This window comes from Natator depressus, chromosome 3 (genome assembly GCF_965152275.1).
Source record: "Natator depressus isolate rNatDep1 chromosome 3, rNatDep2.hap1, whole genome shotgun sequence".
Taxonomy (NCBI): Eukaryota; Metazoa; Chordata; order Testudines; family Cheloniidae; genus Natator; species Natator depressus.
The window spans coordinates 158,237,818-158,255,446 of record NC_134236.1 but is presented as its reverse complement, the minus strand read 5'-3'; the positions used below and the strand labels follow the sequence as shown (position 1 = coordinate 158,255,446).

Genomic DNA, 17,629 nt, shown 5'->3' with positions numbered 1-17,629 from the left:
AGCAGTTGCTTGCTTCTCCCTGGCAGCCCAAAGCAGCCAGCGGAGATATAAATCAGTGTGTGTGGGGGAGGGATGTGGGGTGGGAGGGTTAACTGTGCACATATGCATGGAGAGATGTCGGTCACTGCGGGGAGGAGTAGTGCTGGGCAGGTGTGCAAGCAAGTGAATATGAGACTGTCCCTCTGGCTTGTTATTGCAGTGTGCCTGGTGTGGAGGGACTCTGTCCCCTCAGGCAGAGCATAATGTAGTAGCCTGCCTGCTTAGTTGTTCCCATTCTTAGTGAATTTCCGCAGGAGCATAAAACAAGTATAAAGGTTTTAAGGCTCCTTTACATTGCTAGAGTGGTGTAAAGAAGCATTATTGTAAATGACAATATGGCCATATAAATACTTATGGTGCTTTTAGTGATTAGAACTGGTCTAAATATTTGGACTGAAAAATTTTCCTATCAAAATGTGGTTCCAGGAACTGTTTACTACTGACCTTTCTGAAGATGATCAGTAGCCAACATAAATTGAGTTTGATTCCCCAGCCGTCACTTGCTCTTCAGTTGCCTCTTCTGTCATACTGAGCATATGGCTGTGTATATTTGTTGACTAATAACTAGAAATAAAGGGTCAATACTAGCTACATTACTATTAGATGAAGCGGGGTTGGGGACTTTCTCAAATGCTCCCCATTCTCCATCCATTGTATTGTAGTTTAAATAAAATACCAAAATAATTGAAAGTGGCATGATTGTTATTTTGACTAATAAAATATGCAGAATTTTGTAGAATTTTAATTTTTTGGTGCAGAATTCCCCCAGGAGTAAAGCACAGAGTATTGGAAGGACAGGTTTCACGTCTTAAACCAGTCTCTAGCTATCAGGGATTAGGATGAGATCTTCATAGGGGACAGACTAGCTCACTTCAGTCTGTTGTTTTATACTTCCTCTGAGGAATGTGGATCTGGCTGTTGTCAGACGACAATACTGGATTAGTGGACCGTGGGTCTGATCTGGAATGATAGTTTGTATATTCCTAATAGCATAAATGACAGTTGACTAATAGATCAGAATCCACCTGTAAGTGACTTATCTCATGAAAACAGTCGTCCTGACTAGTGCCCAGTGGCTGTTTTAAAAATCTTTGACTTGTGGCAGCCTGGTTGTCAGTCAGATTTGAAATGGCAGACGCTCAGCCACGTCGCAGCTCTCATGCATATGAACAGTGTCTGTCAGAACAATACACAACATTGTTTACCTATGCACAATAAAACTGTAATTAAAACAGTAAACAGGGGCAACACAAACTCTGTGTGTGTGTTCAAACTGGTTTCAATGTTGACACCAATTTGGTGCTTCTAATATAAATAAATTCTGTTGGAAGCGCTGGCTTTCACTGTCATATGTTTGAAAACCACTGATCTAGATTACAAACTTCGAACCGCGACCTAGTACTGGGTCGCGGAATGCAAGGCACTGGGTTGCCTGGCAGTTGGCCAGTAAAAACTAGTAGTTCCTACCTGTTCTGACACCGAGCTGCATCATGGAAGTGGCCAGCAGCAGGTCCGGCTCCTAGGCAGTGGGGCCACGAGGCTCTGCACACTGCCCCCTGCCCTGAGCACTGGCTCTGCTCTCCCATTAGCCTGTTCCCGGCCAATGGGAGCTGGGGGCGTGGTGCCTGCGGGCGAGAGCCATGTGGAACTGCTTGCATGCCTCCGCCTAGGAGGTGGTCCTGCTGCTGGCAGCTTCCTGGGGGCAGCACAGTCTGCAGTGCCAGGACAGGCAGGAAGCCTGCCTCTGCACCCCGGCTGCGCCGCTGACCAGGAGCCGACAGAGGTAAACCCGTCCCCAATTCCCTGCCCCAGCCCTGAGCCGCCCCCCAAAGCCGGAGCCCCCTCCTGCACTCCAAACCCCTCATCCCTTGCCCCAGCCCAGAGCCCCCTCCCACACCCAAACCCCTCATTCCCAGCCCTACCCCGCAGCCCTCACCCCTGCACCCCAACCCTCTGCCTGAGCCCCTCCCACACTCCCCAGCCCCAGCCAGAGCCCTCAACCTGCCGCACCGCAACACTCTGTCCCAGCCCTGAGCCCCCCCCACCCCAACCCCTCATCCCCAGCTCCATTGGGTCGCGGGCATCAACAGTTTTCTTCAACTAGGTCACCAGAAAAAAAGTTTGAAAACCACTGATCTAGATGAATTAAATGTCCTCTTGATACAGATCTTAAGCCATGTGTGCAAGTCTTGATGTTTCCGTCTGTGATCTGTCTCCACCTGGGTTGGTCGTTGTGTTTGTGGGCTCCTTTTGTAAGCAGGGGATATTTTGTGGATACTGGCTGGCTTAGAGGATTGGTGATGTGACCTAGAGTCTTTCATTTCTAGGACATTTGTTTGAATTCAGGCCAAGTTAATAGTGATGGAAGGTTATCATGGTATCATTTCAACTCCCAGTTGACAGGTGTTCAGATCACAAAAAACAGTGTAGAATTGGCTCCCTTCTTGACAGTCCTGTGTAGAGAAGTGAAATGTTGAACAGGTGAGGAAACTGATCCAGCCTCCGCCAGTTCAGGGTTGGGGCACGTCAGCACACGGCATATTACGCTTACCCTGCTGCTCTCCATGCACTTCTGTTCTGTGGATAAATAATGGACTTCAGTAAATCCTAGCTGGTCATTTTACTTGCAGGGAGATTAGGGTAGAATCTAACATCTCTCTAAGGTGTTTGTTCTGTTGCCCATTGTCATGTGTCTGAGTACCTTCCAGGTAATAGATTTACATAGTGAGGTCCGTAGTGGACTTCTTAGTCATTAGTCTTCTCTCTTCTGGTGTTATAGGAAGGTTTCAGAGTAACAGCTGTGTTAGTCTGTATTCGCAAAAAGAAAAGGAGTACTTGTGGCACCTTAGAGACTAACCAATTTATTTGAGCATAAGCTTTCGTGAGCTACAGCTCACTTCATCGGATGCATACTGTGGAAAATACAGAAGATGTTTGTTTTTATAAACATCTTCTGTATTTTCCACAGTATGCATCCGATGAAGTGAGCTGTAGCTCACGAAAGCTTATGCTCAAATAAATTGGTTAGTCTCTAAGGTGCCACAAGTACTCCTTTTCTTTTTGTTATAGGAAGCTCTGCTTGGGTGTATTTTTGAGGTGGGAGGTATTGGTGGCTATTGTAAGTGATATTCTGGTTATGGTAGAGAGTCCTGCAGTAGCCTAAAGATGCACTAATCCTGGAATGGTCTGACTTCATTGCTGTCCTTGCCTTTCTTCTCCTGCAGTACCCTGGTGTAGCCCAGAGCATCAATAGCGATGTTAGCAATCTGATGACTGTCCTGAGCATGAGCAACATTCTTCCAGAAGGTAAAGTAACTGGCACACTGGCTGAAGCTTTCCAGGGGAGAGACATCCCTCAGGGTCCTGTGAGGCAAGGTTGGGAGGAGGAGAGATGGTTCAGACACCTACTAGTACTTCTCCTTGGTTACATAGTCACCGCCTTAACAATCAGCATCTGTGCTGGGCCTCTTTGCATCGCCTCTCCCCACCACCTATTCAGTGCTGCACCATCAGAAACATCAAGAGCTTGGGCCACTCCAGACCTGTCTTCTCACTGTGGTTGGCACAGCCAAGATCTTAGTCATGCAGGCATACGGTTTAGAGCCCTGCAGCCTGACCCAAACTCGGCTACAAATGCCTAGTCTGGGTCAGGTGGGAAAAGAACCAGGGGCTTTTGGGCTTGGGTTGGTTCTCCTCTTCCTGTCCGTGGGGAGGTGTCGCAGTGCAAATGCAGTGCAGCAGAAGGCGGTGCATGTCAGGAGCGGAGTGTGTATTTGCTGTTGCTCTGACCTCACAAACTGGAGGCGGCAGCAGTGACAGTGACTTGGTTTCACAGGGGTTGGGTTGGGTTGGATTGAAAAATGTGGTCAAGTCCAGGAGGTGGACGTGGTCGAGTCTGTGGCATGGTAAAAACTAAGGTCTGAGCAGACTTCTAGGATAGTTACCCCCCAAAAAAGACTGAGCTGACCTTCACAGGTCATTTTCTTCCAGCATCCTAAACCGATTGTGGGTGAGAACAAACTCTTCATTTAAAGGGGTGCCCTTCCTAGGTCCCTTACGCCAAAAACAGGCCCTGTGGAGCCCTTCGGAAACCTAGCGCTCCCACAATCAGAGCCTTAGCCAAAGAGGCAGATTATGTAAAAGAGAACATCCCATCGAGCTCTTTCTGGGTGGGGAAAGGCCATGGCACGTGGTACTGTTAGTCTCTGGACGCAGATTTTTCATTCTCCAGAGAAACTGCCAATCTAGACTAGGCAGCAACAGCACCTGGGAGGAGGACTCCATTTGGAAATGCTGCATGCTCCAGAAGAGAGCACTGCATGCCCATGTGCAACAGGCATGAGTCATTTCACTAGCATCAGCACAGGGAACTCTCCCTCTGCCCAGCTTTCCTGGTGTGGAGTCTGTGCCTGATGGGTGTGTGTTTGCCATTAAATGCTTTAATAATCAAATACCTATTTGGCTGGGGAGCCCCATGTAGAAACCGTCCCGGGCGGGGGTGCCTGTGCCAGGGGAGGGATGTATGCTTAATAGGGAGTGTACAAGGCCACCCCTTTCTCTGCCTGTTTGTGCAGGGGGGACCTGCTGGGACTCTTGCCTGGCTTGAGCAGTGTCTGGGGGAACTTGCTTCTGGTGACTTCCTGGGCCTGTGTGCGTGCAGCGTAGACATTGGCTTATGGAGTGTCTCTTTAATGCCTATTATTTGCCATCACAAATCCCAGGGTTCAGCAAAATCCATTCTCCTTCATGTCCTACAACTCTGAGCTCATTTCCTGCTCTCTCCAGCTATGGAGGTGAAGATGGCAGGGATGAAAATGACCATGGCCAGACCCTTCTCCTGAACCTGAAATACAAATGTGTGATCCCTGACAAGGGCATATGCATTCCCCCCCACTGTTGCAGTAGGTGGAGAGCTGGGTGAGATTTCTGTACATGCTGCTGCTGTTGCTGCTACTAAGTGTATTTGAAAGGGTTGCTGCTGAGTGAGAGGAATTATCCTGTCTGGCACCTGGGGAACAGGGTCCTGCATACGTGGCCACAATACAATCCCAGCCCTCGCTGGCCTGGTGAACATAAGTTGCTTTTTCTGATCAGAGACTGAGGAATGAGAATGAAAACTTGGTCACTGATTAATCATGGAATCCGAAATGTGAGCCGCTTGGGGAGGCTGCGTTGCCTTGGCTCCAAGCTGTTTTGCCTTGCAAGTTCTTTTCTCAGCCAGTGGCTTGCTCCTTACTGAACCACTAAGCATTTCCTATGCCTGATAGTGCCTAAAGATCATCTTCCTTCTGCAATTCTGTTTCTAGGTCTGTTTCATGAGCACATGATTGAAGTTCTGAATAGAGAATTGGCCATGGAGTGTGATTACAAGAGAGAAGCTGCCTGTGCTAAGAAATTCAAGTGCGTTCACAATGGTGCCCTCCGACGCTTCTCCCCCCGGTGCATGATGTTGGGAGGAGGGGCCTCATTATTTAACTCCTGGTGCTAGGGCTTCTGCAGTGGCCTTGACTCCCAGAAGTTCTTGGGTGTGCCATGGGGGCAGGAGATGGGTGGGCATAGGGGGAAAGGGTAGTTCTTTAAGACTGCAGGAGTGTAAAATGCTCCCAGTCATCCCCAATGTAGCTCCCTGCTTTTGGAGCTGGTTTTGTTGGTTGGACACCCAGTGGTGCCCAGCTAGGAGCAAGGCAGCAGCTGATGCTCTCTCTGATCCAGGGCACAATTGATGAAACTGCCTGTTGGCCACCTGGGGACGGGTCCTGCCAGCTGCTGAGGCAGGACTGAATTGCTCTTTTGCCTGCTGGGCACTCCTGGCCTGGTGGTAGAAATGCGCTCGTATTCTTTGACACAGTAAATGCCTCCCTTCAGACTTCTCAGCCCAGTGCGCATTCAGGTGTTTGATGCTAAGAGCACAGCTCTGCTTCCCTTGTCTCCACCTGCCCTTCTGTGGAGTGCACTCACTGTTTTATGTGGAGGAGAGATGGGAGACAAGCTCCTCTTTCCCTTGGTCCCCCGCTTTGTCCCTGGGAAGAGCTGCTGGCTGGCTCTGCCGTGTACACTGCATTTGCCAAGGGGGCCATCTGGGCTCCTTGGGGTAGCTAAGGTTTAAAGGCTTGTGCCCTCATGACAGTGTCATCTGGTTCTTTTTTAAATTGCCCCTGCATTCCCTGCTCTTTTCAGTCCTGTGCCTACTTGGTACCCCTGCAGGGGGCGCCCTCTCCAGGCACCCTGCTGCGCTACACATGTGCTCTCCTGTTGGTGGGGGGGGGGGGGGCAAGTTCCTAGTAATGAGATGTTTCCATCCCCAGTGGCGGCAGGTGTCACCCTTATTGCCTTCACTGCCAGCCTTGCTTCTGCATGCAGTCTGAACTCTATCAGGCAGAGAAAAGAGAATTTGGTGGGTTCCCCCATTTCCAGGGAGCTCCGAGCAATTCTAGTAACCACAGTCCTGGCTGGGATTAGATGGAGTCTCCTTTCAGAGCCATCAGTGGCTTGAACCAGCTGGAGTGGTTTCTACTGTTGAATGTGAGGGATTCCTCTCTCCCTATCCCACATTGCAGGAGCTGGGGACCCCAGGTGGTGCCGGTGCAGGGCGTTTGGGTGACCTGTAGGCAGCTGGTCTCTGCTTGTAAGGAGACTTTGTATTTGCAATGCTGCAGAAGTGACTGCCTCCTTAGGATCTCCTAACTCTTTCCTTGCTGTCCCCAGGGAGCTGTTGAAGGATCACCCTTTCTTTTACGTCCCTGATGTAGTGGATGAGCTGTGCAGCCAGCATGTCTTGACCACGGATCTGGTGTCTGGGTTCCCGCTGGACCAAGCAGAAGGATTGAGCCAGGAAATCCGGAATGAGGTATTACATCAGCACTACTGTCGCTGGGAGCTGTGCAGGGAGCCGTGTTTGCTTGGTCACTGTCTTGGGGCCTTCGTTTGTGACAGTGACTTGGTCACTACAAAGTGCAAGGTGGAGGGAGAGCTGCTAGGGCAGGGGAACACTGATGACTCTTTCTGTGGTCTCTTGAGAGAGGCAGCTTTCGATTATAATTGGTGGGGCTTGTATGGATTGTAATGGTGATTGATTCTTGCAAGTTCTGTGATTGAGTTTAGGCCCTGTAAACTTTATGCATTATTACAAAGAGAACGGTCCTTCTCTCTGGGCTGGGGGAGTAAATGGCAGTAGAGCCTTGATTGTCCAAGACGACGTCTATGGGCATGTTCTGGCCCCCCAGCTCTTCTAGACTTTCTGTTGTGCTGTGTATCACTATACAGTTGAAGCAGCATGCTGTATTGCTACCCTAATGAGAGGCAGCCCCTCTTCTCTACCTCTCAAGGGGGACCTGACCTTGGGAGAGGTTCCCTGCTTGTTGAGAGGGGCTCTTTGCTTGCAGTTGCTCTCTTGGAACAAGAGCACAGAAATGCATCTCTTCCCACTGCATTAGCAGTCAAACATAGCTTCCCTGGCTGGATTGGCTTGTGTAGCACAAGGGTATTGGAAAAGTACCTTTCAGTAAACAAGCAGAGGGGAGGGGAAGCGAGGGATGTGAAGGCATCAGTGCTGAATATAGCAAGGGATGGAGAGTTACAGCAGGGCAGGCAGCTCTGGCTGCTGCTCAGTTAGCAGAAATAACTGCCCTGGTATTTGGATTGAGTTGTTTATGGGCTGGTGTGAGCTATCAGCTGTTAGCAGGTCACTGAGGAAGTGCACAGAGTATGTTCCTATAGATAAACAGATCCCAGCAACACACTGTACTTGGAGCTGTGCCAGATCCAGTTGCCTGGGCTGTTTGGTTGTTGAGCTTGTCATTCGTGATAATGTGGCTGTTTGGTGAAGGTTTTTTAATAGCCCACCTGACAACAGTGCATTTCCCACTTACAAATGGAGATGATGTGGGGTCTGTCCCTTACTCTGCACAGTGTCTAAGTGGTTGACTTAGTGACTCTCTAACCCATGTCCTCTTGGCCCAAATATGACTGTCTTGCACTAGTTTCGGCTTGTGTTCAGTGTTGCATTATTACTCTTGGATGGGGTGTTTAAAACCTGTTGCCTTCTATCCAGCACTGGACAATAGCTGGATGCAAGTTAAAGATTTTCAGAATAAGCAGGTGGTGATGCTGCCATTGTGACTAGAGGGTGGTTCTCTGTTAAACGGGCTCTGACACAATTGCCTCTTTATAAAAGAATCCTGTAGGATTTGAGAGCGAGACCCTTTCTGTAGGTTCTTTTTGAGCAATTGTATAGAAAACTCTATATTGCAGCATTCGACGTAAGGTTCATAACGCTGATAGTCTCGTTCCCTATTACTTGCCTAGGTTTTTAAGGATAACTTCTTGAGAGCCCTGTTAAATTTCTATAGAACTTTGTAGATTTCATCCTGACTAAGCTCTACAGGATTCTTTCACAAGGATGAACTATAATTGCTGCTCCACTGGCCTCCCCAGTCTCTGCACTGTTGGATCTCCTTGCATTGTGAAGAGCTCCCCTTACTGCCCTGGGGACACCAGGGAGAGACTTCCTGTAAGAGACCGTAAATCCTGTAAAAGCTGGGCAGGCCAGCAGAACTGAAAGGGACGGTCTATTCACGTACCTGCAGTGATGATCGATCTCTCCCCACCCACCCATGTTCATGCCCTCTGGAGGCTGCTGTCTGCAACTACCAGTTAGCAAACTTCCTTCTAATCAGCAAGGAAAGCATAGTACAGATATTGTGTGTGCTGTGTCCTGAGCAAGAGGAGCATATCTCACTACATGGGGACTGGTAGGGGGCTGATGCTAACCTCCAGTCAGCCAGAAAGTCTGTGTCTTACAGTTAGCACTAGTGCAGAATTTTGCATCGAGGTTCTCTGACTCCAGCAGTTAGCAAGGGATCACCACACCTGCGGAAAACGAGGACTTCCTTTCATTGTCTCCTGTGGAGCCTTTGGGACTGGGAGCAGCTAGGTGGGGGATAAATGCTCATGCTGAGTTTTCCATAACTTTATTAAAAGCTTCAGGTTTTTTTAGGAAAAAGAGGGGCCTAAGTAGACAAGAGGGGCCTGGTCATGTGTTGGGCATGTATGCTTGCACATGCTACCTTTGACTCTGAAAGAACAGTAATCGGCACTTGAGGGAGATGAGAAATTGCCATGAGGAGTCAGCAGTAATGGGGCCTCTATCCTCTTGTCAGCAGTCCAGCTAGACAAGTGCTAGTGTTAAATGAGGCATGTGGTTCTGTAGCAGCTTCCTGCACAGAACTCCCACTAGTGGCTTGAGGTCGGTGGGTGTTCTGTGCCTGGGGGAGAATAGGTCAGATGTATCTCAGCACCAGTAGAGGCAGTGGTACCACACTGTTACTCCCTCAGCACCTGCCCTGGCCAGTATGCTGATGTAGTTCCTGTGTGCTTAAATCTGGGGCGGGTGGTGTGTCTGACTTTGATAGCTGTGACTTGCTGCTTTCCTCACCCATTTTCTGTCTTCCTCATTGTGCTTCCAAAGATCTGCTCCAACATTCTGATTTTGTGCCTGCGGGAGCTGTTTGAATTCAGGTTCATGCAGACTGATCCGAACTGGTCTAACTTCTTCTATGACCCTCAGCTGCACAAGGTAAGCCCAGCAACCAGCTAGTCCTATACTAAGCAGGAATTTTTGTTCGACACTCTCCCCGCTCCCAAAGCTAAATAGTCTCCTATTGAGCCTCTTTTATAGATCCTTCTCTTTCAGACCAAAGGTAGGCGCAGGGGCTGTGGTGCCATAGTGGGTTATCTTTCAAAAAGGGGTGTGAGGTCTTCACAACACTGCAGTCTGTTGGGGGAACAAGTAGGCTTATTTCAATGACCTCTAAAGAGCTGGGACTCTGGCCTTTTGTTACACTGTGTGAAGCAATGTTGTACCATGCTCCTCAGTAGCAATATGCTTATGCTGGAGTCTAAGGCTTTCTAGTGGGAGGAGGGAGTAAGATCTTACATACCCCAGTTCCATTGACCACTGTCTCCTAAAAGTGAAACTTCCAGTCACAGTAGGCAGAGGTGCCAGCAGAACCAGCTGTCTTGCCAGCACCCTCAGAAGACCTCTGCATAGGTAGGGCACCAGTTTTTACATGTCCTCCAGCTTCATTACAAACAGGGAAGCATAATGGGCTATATCAAAGGATGTCTCATTTTGCTTCCTCAAAGGGCTGAGAATGAACATTGCTGCCATCCAGCCATGCTGATGGAATGTGCCTCTTTCGTCATTCCTCATCAGCTGATGGTGGGGGGAGAATGGGTTCCTTTTACTCTGGCTGCCCACCCACTCTGCCCCGTACCCAGGACCAGTCTCCTAAGACTCTGGGTCTATTCTGACTTTACTAAAACCTGTCTCTGAAAAATCACAACCATGTGTATTCTCTACCATAAGAACAGTTAAGGTATTATTGAGCAAGGGACACCTCAGTCAAATGCTTGCCATTTGTACTATGCTAAACATATTGATATCTAGTGCGGTGATCCTGTATGGTCAGAATTTCTTTCCTCATGCTCCAGGGGTCTGGCTGCTGCATATATCTGTGCCCTTGTCAGGTAGGTTTGGAAATGGCATTGGTGCTAGGGGCTGTCTAGGAAACGTTGGGCTGGCTGAATTCCACGTTTGTAAATGCTTGAAGCAAGGTTCTCTGCTGATGTGCTCCAGAGTAGAACCCATTGGTATGGGAGGTACAAACCCATCAGATATCATAGGTGCTGCCTCCTCTGCTGTCTGAGCATATGTATGTGCCTAGGAATGACTCTCTAATGTGCCATATGCTGTGAATATGTTACTGGGTTTAATGTTGCCAGTCATAATCAGTAAGGAGGGAGTTAAGTGGAAATTCAGATGCTTTGGACCGACCTCCAGCCACAGGTGACTTGTGACAATTGAGCTAAATGAAACCACTGCCATAGGCTTCCCATGCCAGGCTGCGCTCTTTTGCAGTGGTTTCTAGTGTAATGCAGAAGCATTTATCCATATCCAGGTGGCCCTGCTGGACTTCGGCGCATCTCGTGGGTTTGACGAGGACTTCACTGACCTCTACATTGAGGTGAGGACTCCAGCTGCACACGCTGCCTTGTTGCGCTAGGGAGAAGTGTGTTACTTGCACAGCCCTGCTTAACTCAAGGCTCTGTCGGGTCTCAAGATCTTGCATGTCTGAGGTGCACTTCTGTTTGCAGCTGAATCTACTCTTGGGAGGAAACCTGGCCTGGGGCAAGTTGAAGGAGATCATGACACAGCTTTGCCCCCTTCTCTTAGATTCACCTGTCTCCCTCACAAACCTGCTGATATCCCAGTTGTCCTGTTGTAAGTTTACATCACAAACAAGGAGGCTGAGGCTGCTGCTCTGTAAAGGTCCAAGTCCTGCCCTGGGTTTCCCCTGTGTAACTCCACTCTACTGGGGTTTTCTTGAGAGTGGAATTTGGCCCCACAGGTCTCAGGGAGGAAACAACACCTCCCCATCCCTGTTACTTTGTGCTCCCTGCACTCTTAGTCTTGTCTCTCCCCAGCTTGGGGAATGGGGGAACCTACAGTTGGCTACTGCAGACTAGCGTGGCTGCAGTTGAGCTGCTGTCCTGCTGTGTAATAGTTATGTGATAAGGACTTGGGTGCCACAGTGACTTCTCTCCTGAAGTTCCAGTCTCTTTAATTGATTCCTCAACATGCACAAACCCTACTGCAGTGAATTGAAATACTGCTTTCTGGAAGATCTGAGCAGTAGTGCTTATTTTAAAGGACACGGTACCTTTCTGCCTGCTGGGAATTCAGCGATATGGGTGAAATGCATGGACTTGGAGCATTTCATACTCTGCTCATCTCCTGTAACTTCAGCCTGCTTATAAATTGCGTGACAAAGCCAATTAATATCACTAAGCCACTTTAATTACATGTCCATTCCTTTATCAGAGCACTGAATTCTGTACTTCATAAAATAAGTCCAAATAGCTGGGGCTTGCCATCTCTCCTGAAACTGCTAGTGCCCCAAGCAAGTTTTGGTTCTAGAGTTCCACAGGAAGCCAGGCCACTTGTTTTGTGGGCCACTGAGTCCAGTCCTGCTAGGAAAGGCTTTTTTGCAGCAGATGTGTTTATGCAAATAATTCTGAAACTGGTCATCTTCCAGATTGGTGCCATGCAATCTGCAAAGCAGTTGGGGGAGGGGCAAGGAAGAGCGTGAACCTAATCAGGCTGCTTGATAGCAGATGCTGCTGCAATTGCTTAATAGCATAAAGGCATGTTGAATGCAAGACTCCTGTCTCCTTGTTTGATGGTGTTCTTCCTGTTCAGGTAATAAAGGCGGCTGCAGATCAGGACAGAGAGACAGTTTTGAGGAAGTCGATAGAAATGAAATTCCTTACTGGTTATGAAGTCAAGGTATGGAATGGAATCCTCCCCTATTATTGCTGGCCGGCTGCAGAGCTCTTGGGTCTGATGTTCTGTGGATCCTGTAATAGGGAAAAGCTAGCGACAATCCATGAAAGCTGCTCTCTTGGGGTTGGCAGCGGGAAGGAAAGGATACAGGATTTCTGTGACACCGCTAATTCAGCCTCTCTTCAAATCGAGCTAGAAATGAGGAAAACTACAGCACTGGCTATATAGCCAGGATGTATTTTATCCAAGCTTCTCCCTTCACTTCCTTTGCTGCAGCAAAGCCACTTTCATGTTTTATATCTGTGCACCACGGGCTTTGATAAGAGCCTCACACACATGCCCAAGGGCAGAGTAAGAATCTGTATCCCTTTCCCCAGGGCATGAATACACCTGTAAATAGTGTCCTTAGTGCACAACTCTGCATTCCTCCTGGTGACTCCCTCCCATTATCCCAGCTGAATCCTCCATGTTGCACAGTCTCTTGAGCTCTTGTAACTCAATGGCCAGAGGTCTCCTGTGAGACTCTAATACAGCTGTAAGTGAACCACTCTAGAGTTTCTCCGGGTCTCTGTGCTGGAGACTGAACTTTACCTCAGGCAGGGCACCACCTTTCCCTTGCCTACTGCTGAGTGCTAGCCCCCTGGTCTTTTTTCCTCTTTTCCTCTATGTTAAAAGCAGCTGGCGCTGGAGTCATCCTTGTGTGTTATTGACTCCTCTTTGTTTTTGGGCAGGAGATGGAAAATGCCCACTTAGAAGCTGTTCTCATCCTGGGAGAGGCTTTTGCGTCTGAGGAGCCATTTGACTTCGGCACCCAGAGCACCACAGAAAAGATCCATGGTTTGATCCCGGTCATGCTGAAGCATCGGCTTGTCCCTCCGCCAGAGGAGACCTACTCTCTCCACCGGAAGATGGGGGGCTCTTTCCTCATATGCTCCAAACTGAAGGCCAAAATCTGCTGCAAAAACATGTTCCAGGAGGCCTATAGCAAATACTGGAGCAAGAGGGCCAAGGAGCAGGAGCAGTAGTGAAGATGAACTAAGTGTCTCGTTCTTAAGGCCCAATCATACTGTATCTAGCAAAGAGCAATGTAGTCTGTCACATCCCCACATTCTCATCTCGAGATGTAGCAGCCTGTGTGCTGGAAGTTCAGTGTTTGTTTCACAAGGACAAAGTCTTTCTTTAACACAGCGTCTGTCCTAGACTCTGCCATTAGATTCCCATGGCTTACAGGAATTGTGTCCTCCTGAGGTGGTGGGGCTTAGTCTGCTGTGTTCTTCCACACTGTTCAAAGCACCAGCCAGCTATCTCTAGTGCATTTTTAACATTGATGGTGGCTGCATACTGTGGTTGGGTTTTTATAATGTGTTGGGTGGGGTTGAGAGGAGAGCTAGAACAAAACCAGGACTAGTTTGTATTGAAACCTGTTTATAATTCTCTGAAAATCATTTTAAAAAATACTCCCCCTCACCCCTTTCTTTTTGCTAAGGTGGAATTTGAATGGTTTTCATACTGTGAATTATAGAGTAACATACCTGGTAACCTACAACAGACTCCTGTTTTGTAAGATGAATGGTGGCAGTCGGAGAAGCCTGGATTTTACTGACAGGGATATAATGTAAGATGTGTACACATTGGATGAAATTTTATGCCTTCTGCCTCCCTTGCCTCCCTTTCTGTCTTCGGCTTGCAAGCTAAAACTAGGAAGCAAAGAATTAAAATATCTGATGCAAGGGCTGCCAACATTTATATTTAAATATATCCACAGAGAACGCCTGCTCAAAAGTCAGTCAGTTGTTTTTTAATTTTGAGTTGAATGTATAAGCAAAGGAGCTGTGCATAAGCACAGATAGTGGGAATCTTCCCTCGCTGGTATGTATCAGCTCCCCTGATGGCCAAAGCCCCGACTCTTCTTGGCTTGTTAGAGTCCCAGCAAAGAAACTAGTCTCTTTGCCTTCCTGTCTGTGCCCTCCAATGCAGAGTTTGAGGGAAGGGGGAAACATACTCTGGGATTCTCTTATCCTCTTATGGGCATTTCAAGCTTTTGCTGAAATGTGTACTACATGTTTATAGCCAAATGCACAGTTTTAAAGAATTGGAGTCAGACTAGCAAACTTAGCTTGTTAGGGTTTTGTACAATTCTTGTATCTGTATGACTTACTGATTTCAATAAAAAAGTGCTTGTGCAGAGGGCTTCTGCCTGCAGTTATTCCATCTCCTCTGCTTCCCATGACCAGGGTAAAAGAACAGCAAGTGGCAACATGCAATCAGATAGATAGACTCTCTTTTACAGTATGAATAGAAGAAACTGGGCCTGGAGGAGAAGGGTCAGAGAACCTCTTCTAGTATTTCTTCCATTCTTTCCTGGAAGGGCAATGTCATCTTGCAAAAGAATCACTTCTGTCAGTGCCTATTTCAGTCTCCATGGCCTGGTAATGGATTTGAATGTCACCTTATTACCAGCCTCTTGGAGTGGACACATTCCATCCTTCCTTCCCAGACACCTGGAGGAAAAACTTCCCCTTGTATTAATGCTTTAACTAAAGCCAGGGGTGCAGTTCTGCTGTGTCTGGATGGTATTGGGTGCTGAAAGGGAATTACTTCCAGCAGGATCAAATGGAGTAGGGTCAACACTGAAACTGAACAGCTGTTAGCTCGCTGGTCTGCCCAGGATGGGAAGAGGCAGTGGGTGGATGTGTATTTTAGACTTTCAATACACTCGGCTGACTGTTAAACAGAATTTGGCCTATCTGCTAGTACTTCACAGGCACTAAACGCAGAATTCGTAAACATGAAGATGGAATATGCCCCGTCCCTCGGTTTTGCACTTATCCAGTCTTCTGTAATCTGGTAAGTGTACAAAGTTGACCTCTCCTGCAGACTATAAAAAATAGTGTGTAGGAGTTTAATTCCTATTTGTGTCTAATTTAACCTTTTTTCCAAGCTCACAGACAAAATATGGAAATTGCTTCACATGGAAGTTATAGCCTGCTTGATTTAAAAAAAAAAAAACCTGATAAACCAGTGAGTTTAGAGGACATACTAGAAAAGTGTAAATCTTATTGATTCTGTTGTCTGCTGGCCAGTGCAGTAATCTTCCTGTACACAAGCCAACAGTGATTAACCCCTGCACACTGATATAAACAAGAAGACTGGCTTTTACTCTAGTTCTGTAGCATGTAGTCCTTTTTCTTTTATCACTGATGGCAGCAGCCCTATGTACAGAACAGATATTCCTACCATAGTCTTCTGTACCCCTTATCTCCAAATCTTTCTTCTCAACTGTCTGAATTCACTATATGTGGCTATGCTTGTAGTTTGCTGAAGTGTCAATTGTAGGTGGTAGTGTGTGGAGAGAAGGAGAATTTTTAACTACTGAAGGCTTTAAAGCTCATGGAAGTCGAGACTGGCTCTTCTAATATCAGAGGAAGTGAAATATTTAGATGTTAAAGGCTTATATTAGCATTAAGAAGTACAAAAAGCTCACAAGGAACTAGGACCAGGTGACCTTGTAGAGGAGAATGTTTAAAGCAACATTCAAGCAATACAGTGAGAGCTAATGCATTCAGGTTATGTGGTGAATTGGCTCAAAAGTCAACTGTTATAGGTGATTTCTTTAACATATTGGTAGGTACATTCAGAATGGAGTTTGATCAGATTCTTGTACTTGTGACTGTAATTAGGGACCCATTGTCTATTACTACACGTAATGCTGGAGGTGCTCATGTCTAGCTTAGAGCAAAGGCAGTGTCTCCTGTGGGATACCTGGGCTAGGACAAGGTCAGTAAGTTAGAGAATGCAGGATAAATTCCAGTAGAAGGTGAAACCTGGCTTTGTTGGAGCACTGATGATCAGAGCTCAGGCTCTAGCCCTCCTGGGCTCATTCACTACTCAAGTCCCACAGCAGCATCATGGGATTATATATCTTGACTGTTGTAACACAGTGCCCTGGAAAACCCTCTTGACACAAGGGTGACCCAGTGTTCATGTCTGACTTCAAGCCCTGGCCAGAAGAAAGTCCAGGCTATTTTATACTGATCTGGAATTTGTATTGGTGCAAATACAAATTTGACTGAAATTCAACAAAGACAAGTTCTAAGTACTACACTTAAGAAGGAAAAATTAAATGCATCACTACAGAATGGGAAATAACTGACTAGCTGGTGATACCGCTGAAAGGATTGGGGATGATTAAAGTGGATAAATTGCACACACAAACGTTCTAGAGTGTATTCTTGGGCATGTTGTATGTAAGACATAATTGTCCCACCTATTTGGCACTGGTGAGGCCTTAGCTGAAGGACTGCATCCAGTTCTGGGGACCATACTTAAGGAAAGATGTGAGGCTAGAAGGGAGCAACAAAAATGATAAAAGGTTAGTCTTAATAAACCTATGAGGAAAGGTTAAACTTGGACATGTTTAGTCTTGAGAAAAGAGTGGGGAGGTAAGACTTCAATTATGTTAAGGACTGTTACAAAGAGGACAGTAATCAACTGTTCTCTGTGTCCACTGAAAATAGGACAGGAAGTAATGGGCTTAATTTTCAGCAAGGGAGACTTAGGTTAGCTGTTAAGAAAAATGTTCTAATTACACAGGTGGTTGTGGAATCCCTATTCCAGAGCTTAACTACCTTTAGAAGCTTATCATTGGAGATTAAGTACAGGTTGGACAAACAGCTGTCAGGGACGGTCTAGGTTTACTTGGCCATGGGACTGGATGAATTCCTTAGGTCCCTTTGAGCCCTGCTTTGGCCATATCAGCAATGAACTGTGCCCAGGTGGTAATTTCTGGGAGAGACCCAGTAGGTGCAGGTTTACTTAACCCATCTCAGGACTTCACTAGGGGATATTGATCAGCATTCATGTTGTGCTCCCTGTCAGTACTCACCCTAGGCCAGGGAAGGTAATGATCTAACCAATGGACCAATTCAGTGATGAATCCTCGTCATGTGCCAACTGAGGCTACTGTCAAGATAGGAATACAAGTGTTTAGTCACCAACCTCCACCAGGAACAGATTAGAGCCAACAGGCCAATCATCAGAATCCAGCATCTTCACCAAGTTAACTGCATGAGGATATGGAGTTCAGCATCCTTGAGAAAATCCCCCCACTAAAGGACAGACCTGGTGGGCTGCATGCCAAATTTGCAGCTTTGCTTGAGATGAAGATCTAGAAGGGGCAAATGCCCCCATCATAGATGCAGGTCAGAAAAATAGAACCCTATACCCCTGTTTCCAGGAGCCTGCCAG

General features: G+C 47.3%; 1 protein-coding gene across 2 annotated transcripts in view; it reads left to right on the top strand.

Annotated features, from left to right (window-relative positions):
• The window catches only part of COQ8A (coenzyme Q8A), a 75,706-nt gene extending 61,186 nt beyond the window's left edge, over positions 1–14,520 (top strand). For both annotated transcript variants that reach the window (XM_074949165.1, XM_074949166.1), the window contains exons 9-15: positions 3,264–3,345; positions 5,346–5,439; positions 6,745–6,886; positions 9,506–9,613; positions 10,998–11,063; positions 12,299–12,385; positions 13,114–14,520. In XM_074949165.1, the coding sequence (XP_074805266.1) occupies positions 3,264–3,345; positions 5,346–5,439; positions 6,745–6,886; positions 9,506–9,613; positions 10,998–11,063; positions 12,299–12,385; positions 13,114–13,407 (873 nt within the window). In that variant the 3' untranslated portion in view covers positions 13,408–14,520. The remainder of the gene's footprint in view (positions 1–3,263; positions 3,346–5,345; positions 5,440–6,744; positions 6,887–9,505; positions 9,614–10,997; positions 11,064–12,298; positions 12,386–13,113) is intronic.
• The last annotated feature ends 3,109 nt before the right edge of the window (positions 14,521–17,629 follow it).